At 35.6% G+C, this 18,440-nt stretch overlaps 2 protein-coding genes across 5 annotated transcripts; one reads left to right on the top strand and one right to left on the bottom strand.

Moving 5' to 3' along the window:
• Nucleotides 1-269: 269 nt before the first annotated feature.
• Nucleotides 270-9,766, bottom strand: LOC117996791 (uncharacterized). Of its 4 annotated transcripts, none has more exons than XM_034984928.2 (12): nt 9,659-9,766; nt 9,007-9,146; nt 7,772-8,073; nt 7,271-7,381; nt 6,228-6,319; nt 5,387-5,487; nt 4,926-4,991; nt 4,037-4,154; nt 3,145-3,262; nt 2,220-2,255; nt 1,641-1,825; nt 270-394 (listed from the first exon to the last, which is right to left on the bottom strand). In XM_034984928.2, exons 2-11 carry the CDS (start codon nt 9,129-9,131, stop codon nt 1,707-1,709), a joined length of 1,188 nt encoding a protein of 395 aa, XP_034840819.2. In that variant the 5' UTR covers nt 9,132-9,146; nt 9,659-9,766; the 3' UTR covers nt 270-394; nt 1,641-1,706. The 4 variants fall into 4 exon arrangements, with proteins under 4 accessions (XP_034840819.2, XP_069354422.1, XP_069354421.1 ...); XM_069498321.1 differs by having other exon boundaries at nt 9,614-9,683; XM_069498320.1 differs by having other exon boundaries at nt 9,556-9,665.
• An 834-nt stretch (nt 9,767-10,600) lies between these two features.
• LOC117997070 (uncharacterized protein C9orf85 homolog) lies at nt 10,601-17,606 on the top strand. The gene is made up of 3 exons (XM_034985252.2): nt 10,601-10,998; nt 13,300-13,400; nt 17,397-17,606. The coding sequence occupies exons 1-3, from the start codon at nt 10,687-10,689 to the stop codon at nt 17,542-17,544; spliced, it is 561 nt and encodes a 186-aa protein (XP_034841143.1). The 5' UTR covers nt 10,601-10,686; the 3' UTR covers nt 17,545-17,606.
• Nucleotides 17,607-18,440: the final 834 nt, after the last annotated feature.

The raw sequence follows: 18,440 nt of genomic DNA, 5'->3' as shown, positions 1-18,440 counted from the left end.
ACAGCCCACGCGCTAATCCGGTGCGGGCGAGCGCGGCGTCCTCCCGCCTCATACCCCGATTGCCATCTCAACCTGTCGCGGACTATACTTATAATGGTATCGGTATACGATAACTATCGTGAGTGATTTTTAGGTTCAAATTATAATTTGAACGCTAAAATCACGTCTTATCTATTACGGCGTGATTGAAGGACAATCACACCCAATTAATAAACACACTTTCGCTTTTATATTAGTAGGATTGTTGCAGATTTACTAATAAAATACCATTTGATTAATTCATCTGTATATATATTTATGTTTATAAGGAAATAGTTAATACATTTTGTATTATGGAAACAGATGCAGAGTCCGGCCAGCAGAGGCGATACGATGCATCATGGTAATGAAATGGCTGAAACAATAGTAAATAGATGTCTTTACTTTGTCAGATGAATTACAGAATAAATTAATATTTGCTTAAAAAAATAATTATTTATTTAGCTTTTTTTATTTGTAACAAGAATACATCGATATAATTCTGTAGATAGTTGAAATTTTCAGTGTAAATCTATTGCCACTTTAACAACAAATAATAAAATACCAAGAATTTCAAAATGGCCGCCATGCACATTAACATAAGGACTAAAATCGTACTTTTAACATGAAATTGTGAAATCATTTTTTACCATTGAAATAAAATGCTACAGAAATGAAATAAGTACTAAGTAGGTAACACGAGCCGAAAAATATCAGCCAAAAAGCTTATTTCAAAATTATGTACTCAAAATTTTTAGGCTTATTGCTTATGCTTATAGGTGTTAATTTTTATAATAAATATTTTAGTTGTCCTTTGAAAAGTTCGTATTTTTTAAATTTATTATCAATTGCAATCGTTATCAAACTTTTAATTGTTTATAGTAAACTGAAGTATGTAGTTGATTATAAAACTTTTTTCTACATTTCGTAATAAGAAACAGATGTGTATATGTGTGCAAACCGGGCCACTTGAGCGATGTCAATTCGTTTGTGAGCCTTCGTCTGTTATATATGTCGGAGAACATGAGGATGGCCGATAATTATTATTGATCTTTAGCCGACATCAGAAGGTAGTAACTAATAAGTAGGTACTTTAATCCATGTTCTTTACAAATAGTTCTCAATACTGGAAACCACTTATCGGATCAGTCAGGATACTTTCCCTAAATTAATCAGGCCACTTGTATTGTAACTAACTATATTCTTTTGTTATCAAATGACATGTGCTACCTTCAATTACAATCATTGTAATACTCACTTATCACACGTGAAAACCACTAGCGTAACGTAACGTAGGTAAACCTAACCTAACCCTACCTAGGTCGCCTCCAACCACCCCTCACAGCGACCTATATTTTGTGATTTTATTATAAGTATTGATAGTAGGTATCTATCACAAAATATATAATAGTACTAACATACTACTATTTATAAGTCAATGTTTTGTATTTTTTACGCACTATAGTGTTATATCTCGTACAATGAGATGGAACCCTTTTATGTATGGGTCAGACTCGCAAGTGACCGGTTTTTTATGCTTAGAACTTGGAAGTGACAAGTTAAAAACACAATATGTAATTTAATTGGTTAGAAGCTACCAGATAATTAAATAATATACTTACAAACATACACTACGTAACCGTCACTTTAGTTTAGTGCAGTTAGATAAAGTTATGAAGGGTTTGATATTAAGCAACATCATCCTTCTTGGTTTCGTCCCAGGCGCCGCTGCCATTGCCCCAATCATATTTATCGTCTCCAAAAACCTCTTTTGCACCTTCTTCCTTTTCGTTGCCATTCTCTGCCTCTATAAAAAATATTGCATTATACAATAGGATGGGATATCATTCATTCATCATTCAATCGGTTAGGTACCTATAGTACGCCACAGGTCGAGACGGCAATCGGGGAGGGAAGTCCACGCGCAACCGCACAGCCCCCGCGCTGACTCGGTGCGAGCGAGCGCGTCCGTGTAGATTTAGGTTTTTAAAATTCCCGTGGGAACTCTTTGATTTTCCGGGATAAAAAGTAGCCTATGTCCTTCCCCGGGATGCAAGCTATCGCTGTACCAAATTTCGTCAAAATCGGTTGAACGGATGGGCCGTGAAAGGCGAGCAGACAGACAGACGGACAAACAGACACACTTTCGCATTTATAATATTAGTATGGATATTATATGTATATTATAATAAATGAAATACCTTCCATTTCTTCATCTAGATTCTCCTGTGCTGCATCTGGAAGGAAAAATATCATACAATAATCACAACTGTTCTGGTTTTTCTTATGAAACAAGCAAGAAAATAAAACGCATTCGATATTGAAAAGGTTGCATTTTGTTAGTTAGTAAACCACACAAGTACAGTACTACCACATTAATAAGTGACGCCGATGTACCTCCGCAGAAATCTTATTTTTAAATACATAGTGCAAAAATATCTCGGCCAATGATATCATGCGTCCGTCCACTATTGGTTGTTCAACGCGTCAAGTTTTGTACGTGCGAATTATGAGCGATATAGCACGAGTCTCTGATCTTCTTGTATTTAAAATCTTAACGTCTTGCGCTTTTCTGCGCAAAAGAATTTTGCCGATGCGACTTATAAAAGCGGTAATATTTTGCTAATTTTTAGAAGAGACGAAAAACTGTTTTTGTTTTGGCAATCTTTTAATTTGATGACTTAGGAAACAGTATGACGACTCATACAGTATTGTTATGGACTTGTGCGGTTTTTAACCGACTTACAAAAAGGAGGTGGTTCTCAATTCGGCCAGGTTTGTATAATAAAATTGACTAAAAGCTGTGAACTTTTCCGTGATAAAAAGTAGCCTATGTCCATCTCCAGCAAACTATCTCTATAGGTATCGACAAGGCGCGTACGATTGCATGACTGATGTCTCAAACGTATTTCTACCATTGGACATAATGGATTACGCGGCAGAAAATAATGTACATCGACCTTTAAAAAGAGATAGCGGTTTTGTAGTGTTGTCTCTGTCGTTGAGACCGACAAAATGTCACATAGGTATGAGTGACAGAGACAAGGCTCTACAAAGCCGAAAACTCTATTCTAAAGGTCGATGTACACTATTTTCTGCCGCGTACTATATCTATAGTTTACTCACCAGCAGTGGAGTCGTCAGCTCCGCCCTTCATCATCTGCAGAATGTGCTGCTTCTCCTTGCTGAGATGCCTCTTGCCGTTCAAGTGCATCGTCATCTGCTCGGTGCAAGTCACAGATGTCTACAAAAAAAACATTGGAGGATTAAAAATGGGTTCAAATATTTTTTTGGATCTTTATAGACATGATATCACATAACATGAACTATTCATTCTTATTCACATATTTTATGATTACATAATTTAATAAATAAAAGTTAAATTATGGACACTAATAATAATTATTATAAACACATCTTTGCACCACATTTAGTGCAAATAACCAAATGTGAAGCGAAAAAAATGTTATATAATACTTATTATAATAGTATGTTGGACAGGATCATCATCATGATCAACCCATCACCGGCTCACTACAGAGCGCGGGTCTCCTCTCAGAGTGAGAAGGGTTTTGGCCATAGTCTACCACGCTGGCCATGTGCGGATTGGTAGACTTCACACACCTTTGAGAACATTATGGAGAACTCTCAGGCATGCAGGTTTCCTCACGATGCTTTCCTTTACCGTTAAAGCAAGTGATATTTAATTAATTAAAACGCACATAATTCCGAAAAGTTAGAGGTGCGTGCCCGGGATCGAACCCCCGACCTCCGATTAGAAGGCGGACGTCCTAACCACTAGGCTATCACTGCTGGACAGAATACCTACTCCAACTCGATCTTGGTTGGATGCTGATGGTGATGGTTTGTTGGTTTGTGCTACGTCCTGACCTTGGTTCTCCTTTAGATTTCCTTGTTCAGGGCCTTATCATTCAGGGGAACGTCTTAGAATTTGTAGATCTGGCCGCGTAGATGTCCACGTTTCAGCGGTAAGTAAAGGATTTACAGTTTACTATACCTTGCATATATCGCAGTACAGCTCTGGCTGGATGTTCTTAACTTCCTTCACTTTCTCCACTTCTTCATCCTCATCGACAGCCTTCAGGTGTTTCTTTTCCCGGCGGACAAGTTGCGAACTGCAGGGTTTATCAACAGCGGTTAGCCACACAAAATACGCCAAAAGATCCCGTGGTTACACCAACTTTTACAAAAAAAAAACTTTCTAATATTAGTATGGATTAACTTTGTCACGATCTGTAGTAAAGTCAGCGTGACTGTACAATGACAATCCCTGCTGTCAAACTGTGAATTTTGTATGGAAATAACTGGTCGCGACTCAAGCACGATTCTATTTGTTTCAACCTAATCCATACTTACTTACTAATATTATAAAATGCGAAAGTGTGTTTAAATTAAAAAATAATAATTGTACAGCATAATATTAATGTAGTGTGCAAATTAAAGCCAAAGAGAATTGTTTCTCTATAGGATTGAATTAATATTAAATACATTTTATCTACACCCATGCTTTAAATCCTCTATAAAAGATTCTGAAACAGTTAGCTTATTGTCAACATTAAAACACCCAATATCTTAATAACCATTAAAGCATCCAAACGAGTGTTATAATGTTGTACTGAATTTTATTATAACATTCCTGTGAAAAAGAGACAGCGCTATACTGCTGGCATAAATCTGTCTCATTATGGCAATAAGCTAACTGTTTCAGAATCTTTTATAGAGGATTCATAATATTATGGGTGTAGATAAAGTCTTGTATGCAACTGTTGATACTATTAGGTATTAAAACACTCGGCTTCGCCTCGTATGATAAACCGACTTTCGTGTTTTAATGCCCCTCTTTATACAACAGTTGCATAAATAACTATTATTTTATAGTTACTTACACTCTATCCTCCATTCCGCGTTGCAACAAAAATGGGTTTCTCGGCATCTTACGCCCCTCGACAATACTGAAATAATAGAGAATTATAATTATTTAGTAATTAAGGAGCTGGTGATCAAAACATTACACGAAATAAAATTTTACAGGAGCAAAAAACTGAATGAAAGCTGCAGAAACTGTACTGTAATTATACCGTTTTGATCGAAATCACGTTCTTTGGACTCAATTTTAGCAGAGATTTAGGTAATTTTGAATGGAAACGAGTTCAAGTTTGTATTCAGTGATTAAAATCACGAAACTTTGGACTCAATTTCAGTACAGTTTTGGGGCGTTTAGCTTGGAAATGAGCTCAGATTTGTATTCAGTGGGCCAAAAATGTCCAAATCAAACGAAAGAAGTATTTTAATCAGAAGTTTAATTACATCACCAACAACTTGTAAGACAAGATAAAAAAATACATACGATCGATGCGGTCTTCCCGCATAATGCGAGTCGGAGTGACTTTTGGATGTAATGTGAACATCGCACAGCTCACAGTACAGCTCGCGCGCCTTTAGTGCTATCTGCAATGTCATAGGACATATTTTCACACTAAGCCCTATTATAACACCACTACTTTTTAATTGCCATAAAAATTTAAAGGATGAATACAGGAACAGTTTATTGTTCTAATAAGAGCCTGTTTCACAACCTCCAGATAAACTATCTAACGAATAAATTGGACGTTATACCAGTTTTTTTATTGGGAATCTGTCATATAAGCCAGACCCTAAAAATGGGTACAAACTCCACTTATAATAGGAAATATCGCAGTGCGGAGACAAAGTAAATCTATTATTTGAAAATTTGTCTTTTTAGAACTTGACTTGAACACACTGGCCGTGTCTTGTTACTTTTAGCGTTTTATCTGATTTTAAAAAAGTGGCTACTTTTTAAATCTACCTACATAGTAATTTCGCATCATAATTTCAACATAATACATTCATTTACTGACCAATTATTTATTTATGAAGAATTTCGTCCTAAAAGATTTCTACACAGTATCTTAGATAGGGATTCGATCGACGGATATGGAAACTTCACGTCTTTAAAAACGTGAAGACAGACAATTTGCTCCAATGTAAGTTTCTATTTTGACGACAGTGTTCACATAAGCTCGCTTGATACAGTCTGTCTGCGAGCCCAGAGTTCCCGCCAACAGCGTCTCAAGCGAAGCCAGCAGAAGGAGCATTCCAGTGTTATGTGAATCGGATGGTCGCCAAAATCCCTACGGAAACGTTACGTTGGCAAATTATCTAGTTACCTGCTTGGGGCGGCGGAAATCAACTTCCGATTGCTGATTTAACCACTTCTTTTGATTCTTTAGGTGGTTTTTGGAAACGTAGTGAAGGCGGGCTGTAACAAATTAAATGTAAATCGCGGTTCAATCCAAATAATTAATGAATTAATTATGCTTGAATTTTTAGATGAACACAACATTATCACAGGAGCTAATGTGGCTAATTCTCTTGTAATGCTTTTACATAACAAAAATGACTGTTCTAAATACATTGCTATTCCTTTCCCAATGCTCCCTACGGAAAAGGATAGCATTATATTTAGACCTGTCAATTTAGTTAGAATTAGACACTCTGTTTGTCCGAGGGTGGTAATGGAACCCATGGGCCATGGTTTTGAAGCCAGTTATTGACAACTAGAGTAAGGGCCTGCACAGACTGGAAGACGGGACGGCAGAGGATTTTAAATTGATCAATTCAATATAATATTTATCCAATCGAAATAAGGTATAATATATTTCAATGCTTGGTGATTGACCTTGGAGCATCGCAGCACAGTTTTCTCTGGAGCACAGGCCCTAACAAGACACCTAACAAGACAGTCCATATGAATTCTTATTGTATCCAATCTATATAGGTCTTCATCGTTCTGAGTCAGTGATTCATATCAATCTCTTTTTGTCCCAACACTAATTATTTTTCAGAAAAACTGCCAACCCACGAAATGTCAATCCGATTTGTTTAATAAAAGTTCTATTGTGTAGCTGAAAAATTTACAATTTATAGTTTAATAAGAATTGTGTCCAATATTGAAAAAGTGGCTAAATATCAAAACAAATATGAAAAACAATATTTTAATCATAAATAAATCAAACACATATTGTATTCTAGAGTTGATTTGTTTATCTGCTCAAATTCACATTACACGTTTACATAATTTTAAATTTTTTCATTGTACACATGTTTTTATCTTTCAATTCTATTTTTTTTTTGTGGACTACCATCCTGTTAACCATTGCTGGACTACTGCATATATAAAACTGTGTGTAAAATAATTCACAATACTCACAAGTCGCAAACGAATCAAAACTGTGGCCACAGAGACCACAATACTCAGGCTCCATCAACTGAAGCATGTCCCGCGGCAAATTCTTCAAATGTTCTTTCCCAACACCACATCCTGTCATGAAGATATAAAAATTCACTATAGCTGCTTTCAGCTAAGAGGGCTTTACTTTCAAACGATTTAACATAGTTGTGCATCATAGAAAATTCTATGTACCTACATGTATATTAAAAAAAATTATATGTATATTATTACAGTAATTAAGTTTATATATCTGTGTTAAAATCGCTAGTAAACCTTTAAATAAAAAATTAAATTGAAACGGTGAAGATGTGTTTGCAATCAGCACATAGGTCAATTCAGAGACAAAAATATTGAATTTTTCAATCTATTATAATCCAAAAAATCAATTCAAAGCAAAAAATTCGGCATCCCCAGTAGCAAGCTTTCATTTGAGATATATTTCAGTTGTGTTGCATTTACACCCATTTTTACACAACTTACGCATCAAGTATCTGATTGTCCTGTCATCCATTGGCTGCCTACGCATCGGCGGTCCTTCAGGTCCAAATCCTCTTCCCCACATCAGTGGTGGTGGGCCGTGAGGGCCAGGTGGACCAGGGGAAAACATAGGGGGTGGACCAAAGTTACGTGGCGGTCTCCCAAAATTGCGGCCAAATCCACCACCTGGTGGACCAAACCCACCACCTGGTGGACCAAACCCACCACCGGGTGGACCATACCCACCACCCGGTGGACCATACCCACCACTGTAATCCCCATAAGCATTGTTGTAACGATCATTTCTGTAATCAAATAGTTTCTGTTTACTATGTAACTAGCAGACCTGAGACAGCTTTGCTCGAATGGAGTTTGAGAATCCTAAAACCACATACTTCACCCTATTCTTGGCAGTGGGCATTGTAATGCACGACACACTTTGTAAAAATCCTGACGCTACATGAAACCTTTTATTTTTTTAATATTACATTGGCACCGATTCCGTTGTCTTTCTCTAAACTAAATTTAGAGTATCTGCATCCTTTTCTTCTTAAAAATGCTTAAAAGGGACAGAACATGAACTTTACATTATGTCAACGGTACTGGTTACTCGACACTTTATTCTAGTGCTGACGTCACTAAAATCCGTGCAGCCACGCGTTTTGGAAATTTGCGGGAGTTATACCAAAAAAAAAAGTTGACAAAAAAGTCCTGCCAAGTATAGGGTTCATTTTTGCCCCAAAATCCTAAATACAAATTTTCATAGATTAACTCGAAAATGACAGAGACTTTCAACATTTATTTTAACCCCAGGTGGAATTTCTAAAAATCTTTTCTTAATGAGTGCCTGCATCATAAAAGGAACCTAGTGTCAAAATTAGTTAGTTAGGTGAGAAACTACCAGCATTAGGGTGCCTGTCCTCTGAAGCATTGGGGCAGTGATATGTTGAACTGACTAATAACATTATTGGTAGATAGATACCTACAGATACTGTGGTATTTTTATTCAGTCATCTGACAAGTCTGATTGGTCAACTGCACACATCATCGCTCTGCTCCGCTTTAGTGGACTGAATGCGGATGTGTTGATAGATATCAGTCAGTCACTCAGAGCATCTTTTTTAGTTGTCTGTCTATCTATGTTAGTGTATCAAGAATAAATGTCCGTAAAAAGCCAACAAGCTATGAGAGTATGAGCAGTTTCAGAACTTTAAAATGAAAAGAAAAAAATTACTTACTGGAACTTTTTCTTCTTTTTTGGTGGTATTGGTACTTGAGGTGCCTCATCTTCCACATTATCTTCAGCAAAATTTGCATCTGGCCCATCATCAATCACTACCACATCACTGTCAAAGGCAGCCATGTTTTATGATGATTTCTAAATATAAACAAATTGGCTGGTTAAATAAAATATCTAATGTTACTAATTACCTATTTAATGTATTAATCGGAGTTAGTTAAAGTTAATTGTTAGTGCAATAGCAACTGCAGCCGTGACGATTATTCACGAATCCACGAATAAAAGGACTTGAGAAAGTACTGTTACTTAGCCGCCATCTCCACGGGCGAGGGAATCTCAGTTCTCAACGAACCGATCTATGATAGTATCACAACTATCACCCTGTGGAGATAGGTCTGTATGTTGTATCGAAACTTGAAAGGCACGGCGAAACCATCGCCACGATTCATTCGTCCGTGGAGATTGCGCCTTGGACGGCCGGCGGCCTCAGGTATACAAATTACAGGATTCTTTACAAGTTTAAATAATGTACAAAACCCTAACTAACCGCATGTACCGAAGTTTTGATAAAGGAACGTAAGTAATTTTTTGTTTAGTAAACGTACCAAAACCAAATCACCTGATAAAACTAAAAATTGATAAAATGATACCTTGAATCTTGATGAATAAACGATGCTCTTTAGTGATCTTAGTGATGCTCCAGTGACCAGTATATATAATGTACTCTGTGGTGATGCTTTAGAAACACAGAAAGAATTAAATCCCTGTATATTATAATACTCTTTGCCTCAGACTAAGTATTAAGTAGACTTGGTATTAAAATAATAGTACCTTGTTAGAGCAAGCTAGGTGTATAGAAAAGCTCTGAATAGAGTGATAGAGACATAAACACAGCTTTTTGTCTTTGTCATAGTTTAGCTTTTTTTTTGTTGGGCACGTTATAGTTTGTGCCCAACAAACCTCTGTGATAGTAATTTATTGCGAATATTACGAGTTTTTATTTAGTTTTCTGTTTTAAATTTAGTACCTATTGAAGGTGTGTAGACTGTAGAAGCCATTTACCACCATTGCTGTGTAAAAGTTGTAGCGAACGCAAATTATAAAACATAACCTTTCATACGTGAATATTATTTCTTTTGTTGTTTTGTCCCTTTCGGGTATACGCATAGATCTCAGAATAAGGACTCTTAGAAGTAGCCCTATTGTGACACTTACTGTTAGAGCGAGATAGCTAAATGCATTTAAGCTCTTGTTAGAACGTGTACAAAATGATTATGTTTTGTCCTTATCACCGTGGCCACTTTTTTTTGTTTGTCAAAATGTATTTGTACGTGAGTATTTGACAAACAACGTGAAGTGAGGAATGACATTTCACAAGTAAGAAAATCTGCTTGAGCGAGAGGGACTGAGGGGGCCACGCTAGTTGCAAATCTGGACATAGGTATCTGTGGCATAGATATAGGAATACGCGTCTGACAAGTCACGTGATAGGTACGTGGTCTGACATTAAAACGTAGGTAGGTAGTGAAATATCGTAGGTAGGTATCTTTTTTTCTGGTCAGTGGAAAGCACCTTGATCCCTAGTCTGAGTGTGGTCTGAGTCTACCATAGACCAGTACCTAATGAAGAGCCTACCAGAGCTTAATATTATTTTAATATTTAAGTGATTTAAGCTGATATGAGTTGTTCTAAAGGAAATATTATTCGGAAAAGACCCCAGAAGCATCAAAATAAAACTGCCTTTAAAAATGATCTACATGATACAAGTAAAAAAACCAAAGTTCTTAATAATTTGGAGGTTAATGGCGTATGTGAACGTTGTAAAGAAATAATACAATGGAAGATTAAATACAAAAAATATAAAACATTAACTGCGCCTAGGAAGTGTGTGGGATGTGAACAAAAAAAGGTCAAACATGCTTACCATATATTGTGTACCGATTGTGCAAAAGAAAAGAAGATATGTTCCAAGTGTTGCACGTCGTGCGATGTAAGTATGTATTTCTACAAGCTTCAGCATAGGTACTTGGTAGCAGTGTTTCCATGTACACGGTAATTACCGTAGATGCACCGTAATTCAGTCCTAATCTACGGTCAAGGTAATATAGCCATTACCTTGACCGTGTCACCGTAATACAAAAATCACGTTAAAAATTCATAATATACTGCGTAATACGAGTACGAATCTCAGTCACCTTAGCATATTTCGTAATAACAACATTTCTCTTGCTCTCGGTTTAACACGTTGCGTGCGGTACCGGTCAACGTCGACTTGTATGTGACTTTCAGCTGGTGCGGCGACTAGTTGTTGTGTTTTTTCCTGTGGTGCGGGGGCACTTTTACTATGAAACCTTGTGAGTAGGTAAGAGATAAATATATATTTTTAATTTCCTCCTCAAACCCTAGCATTTTAAACCATTTAATCTGTACAAGTCACATTTGTCTGGTTAGCACCAGAAGGAAAAAAAATTAGCTGTGTGCGGTGCCAGTCATATGCGGCTTGTACGTACGTGTCTGGTATAGCACCACGGGAACAGGCGAAACACCTTCAGTGAGCGATAGTGCATTCAAGAAGCAGTACGTATATCGATTATTATGGTATTATCATTTTCGCGGAAAAAATAGGTATTAAATTATAATTGTGTGTGTGACTAATCATGAAACGGTCACGTCGGATGCTGCAACTTGTTACTGATGAAAACAATGATGATTGCTGGGCAGCAAAAAATCCAAAACAATAGACCATTAACAATATCTCCATCAAATAAGAAAATCCGAGTTTTAAATACGATATTTTATAATTATAATTTTCCTTTGTCCTAATGATAAAAGAGAATCACCATATAACTTAATTATATTATTTACCGTGAATTCATTATTAAAAATATAAAATTGTTCGAATTGAAATTTTTATTAGTCATATTTTAGTTAGAATATCACTTTCATTTCCTTGCAATCTAAATGGAAAGCAAAGTAAATAACTGGGGCATAAAATTGCCCGTTTTATGCACTTGTTATACAATTTACTAAAATATTATGTAGTTTTCACTAATTATAAAATAAAAGTATGACATCGATATTTTTATTTTAATAACAGTCCCATCACTAATCGTCAGTCGATACTTCTTATGTTGCTAGTTCTGCAGGCGCTCCACCAGGTAAAATTGTCTGGGATTTTAAAAGCCTTATATTTTCTAAAATACATGCTATACGCTAAAGCTAAGTCACATCATGATAGTTTGACCCATATACTATCCTCTAATAATATTAAAATGGTCTTACTTAGGTTTTTTGAGGAAATAAAGCCTTGATAATGGAGGTGTACGTACAAATCGTTTATGTCTGGTAACGCACTAGATTTTAGTCAATGTACCAGTCAGATTTTCCTTGTAACGCACTGCGAGTAAGACAGGGAAATATTACGCCGCATTGAACGTGTTAAGCATCAAATCTCAGCAATCTACTTTCGTCCTTATTCAAGCAATTAGGAAGGAGTGAAATGTAAAATTAATGAGATTTAACAAAATATTAATATGAATAAATCCGTTTATGAAAAAGATATTGCTATGCTAGGAGAGTCGGATTCAGAATAATATTAATAATTGATTAAAAAGCAAATTCGTGAGTTTTTTCTTTTAAAAATGACACGGTAATTTACACGGTATTCTTTTAGCTAATCCACCGTAATTTAATCTAGAAACACCGTAATTTTAACCCTTCAACACGGTAATTCTCGATTTACATATGGAAACACTGCTTGGTAGTAACTAGTAACCTCTGTTTTCAGCTTGAGGCTTCTTAAGTGGCAGTGCCATGCCATCCGAGTTTTCTCACTCACAATATTTTGTAAACTGACATTGCCAGATAAGCATGTATGAACCTTGTATGAACTCATGGCACATGATCTGCTTTATATCATCATCATCAACCGATAGACGTTCACTGCTGGACATAGGTCTCTTGTAGAAACTTCCACACGCCACGGTCTTGCGTCGCCTGAATCCAGCGGCTCCCTGTGACTCGTCTGATGTCATCCGTCCATCTAGTGGGGGGTCTTTCAACGCGAGGTCGCCATTTCAGCACCTAGAGACCCCAAGGTCTATTGGTTTTCCGAACTATGTGCCCTGCCCATTGCCACTTCAACTTCGCAACCCGTTGAGCTATGTTGGTTACTCCAGTTCTCCTATGGATCTCCTCATTTCTGAATTGATCACGTAGAGAAACGTAGTTTTATATCACTGATCCATAAATACAAATATTATACACAGTATACCTACTTAATTTTTTTTAGGTTGTCAAGAAAAGTGTTGAGGAAAATGAAGATAATAATGTTGATAAATATCAGTCAATACTGAAAAGTCTACCAGAGAGAAAACGTAGAACATTGCTAAGGTATGTAGTAACAAAACTGAATAAGTGCTTTTTTCTTTATTCCAGACAGTGTTGCCGACTGAATACCAAACTAAACTCATTTTGGTAAAACTTATGCAACCTGCTGCATTAATAGGGGTTAGGGTGTGCGTAATCCCAGCAAAATAATGTTGAATTTCTGGATTTGAGTTGGATAGATTTTTAGTGCGTAACGTCGTGTAATTGTGCGTGAAAGTTTTAAATTTGTGCGTCCAACCAATAAGTAGATATTCGAAAAAAACGCGTTCTGCCAGGAATACGTCATCCCAGCTACACATTTTTTTCCCAATGGACGTACGAGAAAAAAAATAGGTCCATGAATTAGTGTGTTTTAAGAGGTAAATGTGCGTGCTAAAATTAAATTTGTACGTCATAACACTTCGAAGATATTCAGTTTTTTGCTGGGATGACGTTTAACCATTTCTTATATCTCTTAAACGGTTAAACGTATAGACTATAGATGTGATTTTTTTTGCACATGTTGCTATGAATTTGTGCGTAATGTTTGTAAAAACAGAATTTAAAAAAAAATATCGTTCAGTATTTATAATTAAAAAATAAAATAACGTTATTAGGTCCTAGTACTTTAAATATGACCTCTAAAGATAAACTTATACCGTTGATTTGTCCCTTGTAACGGCCTACAATATCTTATCAAGTTTCATTGGAGTATTTTAAGTATTTATTGAATTATGAAGAAAATTACTACGACAGGACTACAATATTTTTCGACATTTAATTGGTCGAGTTTTTTATGAGTTGGCTAATTAAAATTTCTACCAATAATTGGTGCGTCAGCTCATTTATCCATCTGCAAAAATATAGCCCAATACACAGATAAATTATAGAGATATAATCAAAAAACCTATAAGATGCGCAATACCGAAAAAACCGACAAAGTTTGAATAGCCACAAAAAAGCGACCGAGTCATATATCGTGCTAACCTTCCAAAATTGATAGTATTGTACCATTACTTTTTTCGCACTTAAGTACAGGTGCGTACATAATAGTTAGTGAAAATTAAAACAACAACAGTTCAATATATTTTTTATTTTCTAAGTTCTAGTTGATCAATAATCTGACTGAATACTGATTGTAAATTAAGTAGGTAGGTAATCTAAAATTATTGTATTAACATAATTTGTCATATTAACATAACAATAAAAATAATCAACAGTAACAAAATAGTAAAAAAATCTAGAAATAGAGATAAATCACGTTGAATCAACTAGTAGCTGGTGCAGTGCCCCATATTTTCCCTAACCTGCCTAAGTACTTAAGTGCGAAAAAAACATCTAGGATGGATCCCTCTAAAAGGGAACAGCTGTATGAACAGCGAGCGTCGTCAAGAACTACAGACAATCACAAAGGACAGGAAATAAAATAACTGTTAACTCTAATTATAATAGGAAATAAAATCTCTATTAACCCTCATTTATCTTTTATTTTAGTAAAATAGCAGGTAGATCTTCAAAGTTTCAAACAAGTTTTAAGTTCCTAGATTCTTACGAAAGACATACCTACTAGGTACTGCCTTACATTAAATTATAGAGTAGGTGGCTGTATGTGCTCAATACGTAATTCCAAAAAATAATGATTTTATGTATTTGTAATGTAAGTAGGTGCATAGTGTTTGAAAATATTACTAGATACAGCCTATAGAAAGCTGTCCACTATTGCACTTGTAGCTCTATCGGTTTATGCCACAGATTCACGGCGGATCCTAATTGCGACGTTGCCAAACTTAATAGCATGGCATGTAAGTAAAGATGGCTGTGGTCGGAACCTTTGGTACCTATTAGTTTTAAAATTCAGTTTTATTGCCGTGTTTTGAAGACGAACGGGTGGCTTAGTTTAACAGTTTCCAGAAAACTCTTTTGTTCAATTATGGCTTGTGACCAGACAATAGGACTGTTTGCTTTTGTTTGTTATAATCCCGTGGGAACTCTTTAATATTTCGGAATAAATGTAACGGGTCACTTATGCAAAAATCACGGCAATCTGTAGCTCTGTTGCGGTGTGATGGAAGGACAAACCAACAAACAAACACACTTTATAATAATGCTGGCATTTATAATATTAGTAGGTATGATAAATAAAAAGCTTAATAATTTTGTGCGCACATGTACCAGAAAAGAAATGGTACAATACTATCAATTTTGGAAGGTTAGCACGATATATGACACGGTCGCTTTTTTGTGGCTATTCAAACTTTGTCGGTTTATCATCTTCTGCAGCATCTTATAGGTTTTTTGATTATATCTCTATAATTTATCTGTGTATTGGGCTATATTTTTGCAGATGGATAAATGAGCTGACGCACTAATTATTGGTAGAAATTTCTCTCATACTCTCTACTCTACTCAGAAACTCATAAAAAACTCTACCAATTAAATGTCGAAAAATATCGTAGTCCTGTCGTAGTAATTTTCTTCATAATTCAATAAATACTTAAAATACTCCAATGAAACTTGATAAGATACTGTGGGCCGTTACAAGGCACAAATCAACGGTAGAAGTTTATCTTTAGAGGTCATATTTAAAGTACTAGGACCAAATTACGTTATTTTATTTTTTTATTATAAACACTGAACGGTTATTTTTTTTTAAATTCTGTTTTTACAAACATTACGCACAAATTCATAGCAACATGTGTAAAAAAAATCACATCTATACGTTAAACCGTTTAAGAGATATAAGAAATGGTTAAACGTCATCCCAGCAAAAAACTGAATATTTTCGAAGTGTTATGACGCACAAATTTAATTTTAGCACGCACATTTACCTCTTTAAACGCACTAATTCATGGACCTACTTTTTTTTCTCGTACGTCCATTGGGAAAAAAATGTGTAGCTGGGATGACGTATTCCTGGCAAAACGCGTTTTTTTCGAATATCTACTTATTGGTTGGACGCACAAATTTAAAACTTTCACGCACAATTACACGACGTTACGCACTTAAAATCTATCCAACTCAAATCCAGAAATTCAACATTATTTTGCTGGGATTACGCACACGGGGTTAGGGGAAAGGGTAAGTCATTCCACTTACTCCTTTCACTGGAGATGCATACTTTTTCTAAATTATTTTAATGTTGATAAAAGTGACATTGGCACCGATTCTAAGCACAACCTAATTTTAGATTATTCGCACCCTCTTCTTACTAATGTAATATGAAAAGGACAGAAGCAGTTTGACATTTCTAAATTAAATTTTTAGATGGTAAAACCCGTGTTTTAGCACGCACTCGCGAACCTACTGTTTAAATTTGTATTGTGCACTAAAATTTAGAGTCTTTAAATGTGAAAGTCATGTTCCGTTCCTTTTTTAGCATTAGTAAAAAGAAAAGGATGCAGATACTCTAAATTTAGTTTAGAGAGAGACTAGAGAATCGGGGCCATTAGGTGTATTACCAAATAGAACCTAAGAACTAAAAAATATAACAATCATAATATAGTATTGATTTATTACATTTACCAGAGGTAGGGTGCAATCCCGACTAATATTATAGAGGCTAAAGTTTGTATGTGTGTGTATGTGTGTGTGTGTGTGTATGTTTGTTACTCCTTCACGCAAAAACTACTGGACGGATTTGGCTGAAATTTGGAATGAAGATAGATTGTACCCTGGATTAACACATAGGCTACTTTTTATCCCGGAAAATCAAAGGGTTCCCGCGGGATTTTGAAAAACGTAAATCCACGCGGACGAAGTCGCAGGCATCAGCTAGTTATTAATAATTTACTTCGCTCTATATCGCCACTGCCTTCTAACCTAACTAGTTAGGATTTCTGGCAAACGCATCTGGCAAAAAAAATTGTTTCGCGGTATCAAGAGACCCTTCAGAACACCTTTATACTTATCTTTTCTTTAATAAGGTGGCACCAACTCCTCTGACAGGGCCTGGGTCTTATGAGGGTACTGTTGGAATACGTAACTCATCTAATAATAACTTTTATTTTTGTAATTTATCAGGTACATTAAGAAACAAGAAGGACAAGAAATATCAAGCATAACAATTGAGGCATTGCTGTCGGAAATTGATAAAATAAATCTAAATGATGATTTGAATGATGAGTCAAGTGACGACAATCTATGTGAATCTGATGTAATTTATTCGTGATTTATTGCTAAGTGTTATACATATAATATTCTTTTGCTTGAGAATTAAAGACATTTTAAAAAGGACTAAATTGGTTGTTGTTTTCTGGAGAAAGATCAGTAGTGGACTAAGGTTGGGGCTAGGCCTTGGGTTTAGGGGTCCACCAAACCTTGAAAACCTCTTTAGTGAAATCCCAAATATTATGTTCAATAAATAAAAGCGTAGACGCAGTAAAAAAATCTAGACAAAGGAACGTTTGCTTTCTCATTCACACTAAAAAGAGAGCACAAATAAAGTTACTAATGTGATAAACAGCTAACCTATTTTTTGTCCCTTATCATGTGACCGATTTTTTTCAAGGAATACAACTTTAGTTGCAAAGCAAACATTGAGAATTTGTGGCGTCATTGTATTTCTCATTAGTTATTTACTTGTTTTCACAAAAAAAACGTTTAATACAAATATTGTTGATCGGTTAATAATCAAATATTGACTACTAAATAATGGTAATTGTCGTGTTATTCATCATTACGTCGTGCTATCGCTATCTCACACGCGGTTACACAGTACTTTAGTCTAGCTTTTTTAATCAGTCTATGCATAAAAGCCATTTTAGAGGTGTGCGTAATCCCAGCAAAATAATGTTAAATTTCAGGATTTGAGTTGGATAGATTTTTAGTGCGTAACGTCGTGTAATTGTGCGTGAAAGTTTTAAATTTGTGCGTCCAACCAATAAGTAGATATTCGAAAAAAACGCGTTTTGCCAGGAATACGTCATCCTAGCTACACATTTTTTTCCCAATGGACGTACGAGAAAAAAAATAAGTCCATGAATTAGTGCGTTTTAAGAGGTAAATGTGCGTGCTAAAATTAAATTTGTGCGTCATAACACTTCGAAGATATTCAGTTTTTTGCTG

The sequence above is a fragment of the Maniola hyperantus genome, chromosome 4, assembly GCF_902806685.2.
Source record: "Maniola hyperantus chromosome 4, iAphHyp1.2, whole genome shotgun sequence".
NCBI lineage: Eukaryota > Metazoa > Arthropoda > Insecta > Lepidoptera > Nymphalidae > Maniola > Maniola hyperantus.
This window is presented reverse-complemented; position numbering and strand designations above follow the sequence as displayed.